Source organism: Acartia tonsa, chromosome 1 (assembly GCF_053477335.1).
Source record: "Acartia tonsa isolate MP-2025a chromosome 1, ASM5347733v1, whole genome shotgun sequence".
In the NCBI taxonomy this organism is placed as follows: domain Eukaryota; kingdom Metazoa; phylum Arthropoda; class Copepoda; order Calanoida; family Acartiidae; genus Acartia; species Acartia tonsa.
This window is the reverse complement of record NC_137260.1, coordinates 31881942-31889023: the sequence shown is the minus strand read 5'-3', so window position 1 is coordinate 31889023 and position 7082 is coordinate 31881942. Positions and strand designations below refer to the sequence as shown.

Sequence of the window (7082 nt, the reverse complement as noted above, 5' to 3'; positions counted from 1 at the left end):
TCAAATTGCAAATGGTGGAGGGGACGGCTTTTCACCATCCTATCTAAAGTGCCCCTCGAGGCTTCTAGCCGGGACTTAGCCGCTCGTAAATGTTTATAAATTAATAATAATCGGGGCGCCATAGTATTACATTCAAAAGGACATATAGACACTAACAGCTTACTAATAAAAATCAATAGCCAAAAAATTTCAGTTTATGTAGCAAGTATTTTTGCCCTGGGATTTTGGAATTAATTGTACAATTTTTCATTTTACTATCTATGAAAAGCTGTCTTTAATTTAATACGATAAACAACAATTCAAAACTATTAAGTAAATGAGTTATATATCAATCCTCTGTCGACTAAAAAAAGTAAAAAAATAATTTCTTTTAAATGTACTAGTTAAAAATCAAATATTAATAAGATAATAAAATCCACGCAACAGGAATTTTCATCTGGGGAATTCTGCCAGAGAGTGTTGATATTCCAGATTTGATTGTCAGTATCCAGGTAGGATAATTAACTAAATTATTTCCAGGAGTGGCATGAACAGGGTTTTACACCGACCTTAGGATTTTTTCACACAACCCCCAACCACCCACCCACCCCCCTTAATACAAAATTGAGGGAGGTGTATTTCTAACAATAAGAGGGGTGTATTTTTAGTGTTAGCGGAGGAGGGGGTACATGTGTCCAACTACTCATTCAAAAGTCATTGAGGTCTACCTAAATTGGTAGATTTTTTAACGCCACTTAAATATTAATCTAAATTTGATAGTCAGATTCTATGTTGGATAATTAATAAAATTATGATAAGGATTATCCTGGAAGAAAAAATAAATCAAATTTTTATAAGCATATCAATATTTACATATTTTTAAAATTAGTCTTTCCTTCCCTCCAATCTCTAAACAGTAAACAGGTTTACCGCATATGTAAACTGAGATTTGTAGTAAATAGGTATATCTAAGTCAAAGCAATTGCTATTAATTTAAATGTCAAAGTGACTTTTTTATGCATCGTTTTACTTTGTTCAACAAGACAACATCTATATTAGATAATATTAAACACAGATAGACAGACAAACAACTAACACTTCAAACTTGAGTGTAAATAAACATTTTTTTAGGAATACTTTGACAAAGGATTCTCGCAGCTGTTGACTTTTACAGCCATGTACGTGAACATCCGGTCCATAGCTTTCCTGCTACCAGCTCTGGTGGGACACCTCGTAGCCAGCGCTTCAATACAGTTTACTCTCAAGTAATACCCAGAGACAAGGAACCAGTATTCTGACGAACAATTCAAAGTGAAATGTTTCCCAATCCACTTCCTATATTTCTTGCCGGCCTTCTTACTCACTTCTTTTTAATTACATTACAAAACAAGCTATATCTTAAATTTTCCCCAAAAATATCAAAATTAAACTTTTAAACAAGAATTATAATGTACTGAGTCTGGTAGAGCTGTTTGAAATGATAAGCTGAAAATAATGACAGACATTCAGTGAAAGTAGAATTATTTCATTCCTTTAAAGGACGCCTGCAAGAAATAACTCGCTTTAACTGCTGAAAGACTGCCACAAGAAGACCCAATACCCCAAATTTAAAGCCTTCAGCTTCAATAACAAAAAAGTTCTAGGCATTTCAAAATAGCATTTTATGTACAATGGAATTTTTGAAAGATTTCCAATGCTCATAAAAGAAAAAACAATATTAAATTACGTTGCCTAGACATAAAATTATAACCTTATCTTTGTCAGAAACTTAGATTGCCTGTAACTGATTACATTTTTACAATAAAAACACCACATTTTATAGTAAAAATCTATGAAATAAAAATTCAATTTAAATTGCATTTTTAAACAAAAATCATAGCCGAAACAAAGGGGTAAACTTATACAAGCTTAGCTGTGATTGGTTGTTAAGCTGATTCAGCCTTCTGATTGGCTACAGTACATTCGGTACACCGCAAGTAAAACTTAATTTTTTTTAATGATTTTGACTATAAAAATGGGCATTTTTATTGTAAAAATATAATAAGTTACTGGAAACCTAAATTTATGACAAAAATAAGATTATAATTTTGTTTCTAGGCCACGTAGTTTAATTTCAAAGTTTTCAACATGAGCATTGCAATCCTTTCAAAATTTTCATTGTACATAAAATGTCATTTTAAAATGCCTAGAACTTTTTTGTTATAGAAGATGAAGGCTTCAAATTTGGGGTATTTGGTCTACTTGTGGCAGTCTTTCAGCAGTTAAAGCGTGGTATTTCTTGCAGGCTTCCTTTAAAAAACGCGTCTAACTATCTTCTTATATTGAGAGGTTTTAAACTTTGACCTATCAAATATATTCTTTTAATTCAATCAATTCCGTAAAAAATGAATAAGAAAAATAGAGTTACATACAGTTCTACAGACAGCGTGAGGAAGAAAGTCTAAGCTTTATTCCTATAAAAATGTATTTCATTTTATAACTAAATTCATCTTATTTCAGAATTGTAAAGCCATCAAGAGTTCTAGGTCTAGTTTTCATCAGTCTAATCCAAACAACCATAGCTGTTTGTGTTGTGTACAATGGCAGTAACATTCTTGAAAGGCATATGTACATACTCAAATATTATATTAATAATTACTTAATAAACTGAGGGAGGGAGTGTACATGGGACTGGAAAATAAATTACATTGGTACCTAAAGTTTTTAATACAAGTTATCTAGTTCGTTGGCTTTAAAACTATTGGTAATTAAATCCTGAAAGGTTAGTTCAAAATAGCAATGTCCAAACTGTCCAACCAATAATTAAAATCTAAAGAAGTGGAGTTTTGTTTATCAACATTAAGGATGTACATTGTGCATCAATTTATCGTTCATTGTCTCATCCTTTAAGATCCTTTAAATAAACTACTGATTAAAAGTCTAGTATGTTAGTAGTATGTTAATTACAACAAGGATGACAACATCCATAAAAGCGAAGTTCTGAAACGATATGACATACGAACATTAACTTTTGTTGAGTGTCAGAACTGAATATACAAAACATGAAAATATAAGGTTTGACAAAATTATAGGTAAATTTGTTGCAAAACTTCTTAAATACAGAATTCTGTTTAAGGACATACTGATATTTTTAATACTTGATTATAGAGATGCTTCGCTAATAATATTGAACCTTATTGTAATAGGAATCAGTAATCAAAAAATCAGATCAATCGGATAATTTTAATACATAAAATATTGTTATTAAAAAAGTAAAAAAATCAACATGTTTAAAATGGACGTACGGACATTCTGGTAACGGTTATAGAGTTGCTGCGCTTTCTAAATCGTACCTAACTACTACAGGAATCAACATACAAAGTTTGAAATCGATAGGACAATTCTAACATGCCTAAATTAACGAATAAAAGCTAACTATCTCGGACGGACGTACGGACGGACCGACCCTAATTATAGAAAAGCTTCGCTTTAAAAAATATTGAATCCAGTTTAACCTATCTAAATTTCAAGTATGTTATAATAATAATGCTAGGATCGGGGATGCTCTGTTCTTCATTGCCTTCAATATCACCATGACTATCAGCCTCGTCATTGTCAACTCATTCTCTACACAGCTTATCAGCCAATGTGACATGGACAGAAAGGAAATAAAAGGATATATAGTCCCTTAATAACATTGCTACTCAATAAGTGATCTAGCCTGTCTGTATGTCCTTCATTCTGTCTGTGTTTAATGCTTATTTCTTATAGGGTTTCTCTTTTTCTCTATTAATGTATAGTCTTATAACTCCTAATTTCAAAGAAAATTATTTATACTAATAAAGTCAATACTTTTTGTTCTCTTTAAATTTATCAGTCCGTCTTATAGAGAAGGTTTCTTTTATTATCTCAAGCTTTTTTTAGAGCAAAAAAGTCTGCTCAATGTAATGTAACTTGACTTTATGCTCGAAATCTTGAAAAACGATCAATAAGGACTTTTAATCTTTTAAGGGTAATATTATTCTTAATACCAGCCCTATTACACGTTGTTTAAACGATCTTAGTTTTAGAAATAAAGTACTGAATCCTTTTATACCATTTAAATGAAGGATTTTATTGAGGAAAAAATCTATCAAGCAGAGAAATCAGTTGCTAGCTATGCATGTTTAAAGGTAATCTATTTACAAGCATTTGTAGCGTGTGTATAATTAACAATTATGCAATATGAGTATATAAATAAAACACAAATCATTGAGTTATATGAATAAAGGAAATATGAATCATATATGTCTTTAATACAGTAACTAGGACGACATCATTCACAATTATATGTAGCGAAGCACAAAAAAACCTGAATGGAAAAATTTATTTTACAAATAATGAGAGAATAAATAGAAACGACACCTTTGCGTATAAACATATGTAAATGTCTTTTGTCGCATTACCGACAGACTAACGGACAATATAAATTATACATTGTATACATTGAATTGTATACTGAATGCTTTGCTCATTTGTATGGGATACCATCGCAAGTTTTTTTAGAAGTCTATCTTAAATGAGTATTGAGAAAAAAAGATGTTTCCACAATAAGATTTTGGGCAGACAAACAAAAAGAGGCATCCATGCAAGAAAAAGTAGAGCCGGCTTATACCAAGGGAAAGGTAGCTTTTGCAAAATTCCGTAAAGGTGTGAGTTTTAAGAATTTAAAACAAGAATTCACTACATAAATTTATTTATTATTAAAAATAACTATAGACAAAAAGTTTTTAAGAATAACGATATCTGGAAATCGTTAAAAATTCGTCCAATTCGTTTTTGTTAAACTGCTATTAATTTATTTTTAACATATTACAATAAATTACTATGAACAATAAAATAATACTTTAAAAAGTAAATATCTTTAAAATAACTTAAATTAAGAAGATTAAGTCATTTTTATGGTGTTAGAGCCCCCAGACGGCAATGAATTTGGGGGGGGGGGGGTAGGGGATGACTCCTAAATAAAATTTAGGTGAATGTTTAGGGTTTTTGTGCCCCCGGAGGGCTAGGGGGAGGTAGGGGTGCTAGGGTGTTACTAATTACTTTTACTATGGGTAACGCCTCTAATATCTCAAAAAAATCTTCTCTTATTTTACAATATTGTGTTAAAAATGAATTATTGTCAATTTGACATTATCAAAGCTTTTGATGAATTTTTCAGTTTTTTTTACAATTTTCACGTATCATTAACTTGAAAGAAAATTTTATCTACTGTTCTTTTCAATAAGGAATACACCTATGTAATGAGTATCATTGTTCTACTCCTGTTTTAAAGTCTTAAAACTCACATACTTACGGAATTTTGCAAAAGCTACCTTTCCCTTTATCATCCTTTTTAATTTTTTAGCTGATTGTTTTAGGAAGGTCTAGGACCGTTTCTGCTTGTGTTGTACTCTACCATGACCTTCATGACCATATCGACCACCTACCTACTGGCCGTAGAGCTCAAAACCGGTCTAATGGTCTGCAACAAGGTAAGGTAGAACAACTAATATAAAAAGGTTATAAATCTATAATTTTTTTAGGTAGGAAGGGACTGTAAATTACACTGGTCCCGACGTTTTATTATCACATATTATTATCATATTCTATATAGTGACTAGATTTTTCAACCAATAATTTTAATCTACTGAAGGGATAATTTGTGCATCGCCATTTGGGATGTATGTATATTGTATATCGATATGTCACCCATTGTCTTATCTTTTAAATTCCATGATTTTTAAAATCACTACATGTTTAATTTTTCTAAAAAATAAGGTCCTGTTTTTGATGTTTGCTTGTTCTGTGCTATGGAACCTAACTATGGTGGCTGATGATTGTTATACTGCTCTTAACAAGAACAATCATATTTTAAGGTGAAGATTAGAATAAAACACTAGAGGGAATCAATTGTAACGGGAATATAAACAAAGCCAAGTAGCAGAAAACAATAAAGGTCAATTAAAAAGGGGAGAGGTAGTTATCTGTATAACATCTATACTATAGATCTGTTGTGTGAAGCATCAAAAATTCCCAAAGTATGTAAGTCGTTATAAAGAAAATTACATAATAGTAAAACGACACTTGAGACATAATTTTAATCATCTAAAATTATAAATTAGACTTTTTACTTTAGCGATGCAATTGTAGAAGCAAATAACTTGGAGAGCAAAAAGCTAAAAGCAGGTAGACACTTTTTTTGTGAAATTTATAAAGCGGGTAAAGGGTAATATTCACAAAATTATCTCAAACAGTGGCTTGTTAATTCCAATTTTCCACGAAGCTTTATCTTCTCATCGACAGATATACCGACGGATAAGGTGAATTATGTTGTAAATACTCGCCCTTCACCAAAACTTCATCAATGAAAATTGGTTAGAATTAGTCAAGAGAATGTCTTCAAATAGATCATGATAAATCTACAGCATCCGAGAAAATCCCATCTCCTCCCCAAGTCTTATGGACGTACAGTCATCTTAAATTATAGAATAGCTTTGCTAGAAATAATAAAATAATGAATTCTTGATTTTCTAGTGATGTACAAGATTAGCCAAGAGCAAAGGTTTGACGCCCTCGGATTTTTCCAAATATGTCCTGAAACACTTCTGTCAGTACTTGGAACTACTATCACCTATCTAATCATTCTTTATACATTACCTCAATAATTTGTTTTCAAAATGTGTCCACATAATTACAAAAAAAATCAGTTTTTAGTCAACTTTGTTACATACATAATTATAAAAGATAAAATTGTAATTCACAACAGCCAAACAGATGGACGGAAATCATCACAACAAAATTAATATCCGAATATTTCACATTTTGCCTTCGAGACAGGCAGACCAATAATTTATAGTTTCGCTACTAAAAAAATTAAATAATATCTCCAGGCATAAACGTCCATTCTTTTTCATTCCCCCCCCCCCCTTTTTAAATTTTACCCGTTCCTTGGGGGTGCCTACGGCACCCCCACACATTTAGGAGGGGGTAATTACCCCCCCCAAACAATTTTAGGGGGGTAAATACCCCCCCTAAAATAAAAAATCTCTACAAAAAAATTATTACGTGTTTCGCGCGCATTTTTAATACTAAATATTTAA

The 7082-nt window shown here is 31.3% G+C and overlaps 2 protein-coding genes across 2 annotated transcripts; both read left to right on the top strand.

The window, feature by feature from the left end:
* Positions 1-416: 416 nt before the first annotated feature.
* LOC145327139 (uncharacterized) lies at positions 417-3650 on the top strand. Its single transcript, XM_080170705.1, has 4 exons — positions 417-491; positions 1111-1244; positions 2479-2580; positions 3512-3650. The coding sequence occupies exons 2-4, from the start codon at positions 1156-1158 to the stop codon at positions 3648-3650; spliced, it is 330 nt and encodes a 109-aa protein (XP_080026831.1). The 5' UTR covers positions 417-491; positions 1111-1155.
* Positions 3651-4070: 420 nt separating this feature from the next.
* Positions 4071-6851, top strand: LOC145332851 (uncharacterized). The gene is made up of 5 exons (XM_080177936.1): positions 4071-4130; positions 5361-5474; positions 5761-5858; positions 6119-6168; positions 6517-6851. The coding sequence occupies exons 2-5, from the start codon at positions 5400-5402 to the stop codon at positions 6645-6647; spliced, it is 354 nt and encodes a 117-aa protein (XP_080034062.1). The 5' UTR covers positions 4071-4130; positions 5361-5399; the 3' UTR covers positions 6648-6851.
* Positions 6852-7082: the final 231 nt, after the last annotated feature.

Bases quoted from the DNA above. Each gene is read 5' to 3' on its own strand.
- LOC145327139 (XM_080170705.1), top strand. From the start codon at position 1,156: ATGTACGTGAACATCCGGTCCATAGCTTTCCTGCTACCAGCTCTGGTG. The intron at 1,245-2,478 runs GTAATACCCAGA...ATCTTATTTCAG, and splicing joins TCAATACAGTTTACTCTCAA to AATTGTAAAGCCATCAAGAG. The intron at 2,581-3,511 runs GCATATGTACAT...TAATAATGCTAG, and splicing joins GGCAGTAACATTCTTGAAAG to GATCGGGGATGCTCTGTTCT.
- LOC145332851 (XM_080177936.1), top strand. From the start codon at position 5,400: ATGACCTTCATGACCATATCGACCACCTACCTACTGGCCGTAGAGCTC. The intron at 5,859-6,118 runs GTGAAGATTAGA...TTTTTACTTTAG, and splicing joins AAGAACAATCATATTTTAAG to CGATGCAATTGTAGAAGCAA. The intron at 6,169-6,516 runs GTAGACACTTTT...TTGATTTTCTAG, and splicing joins GAGCAAAAAGCTAAAAGCAG to TGATGTACAAGATTAGCCAA.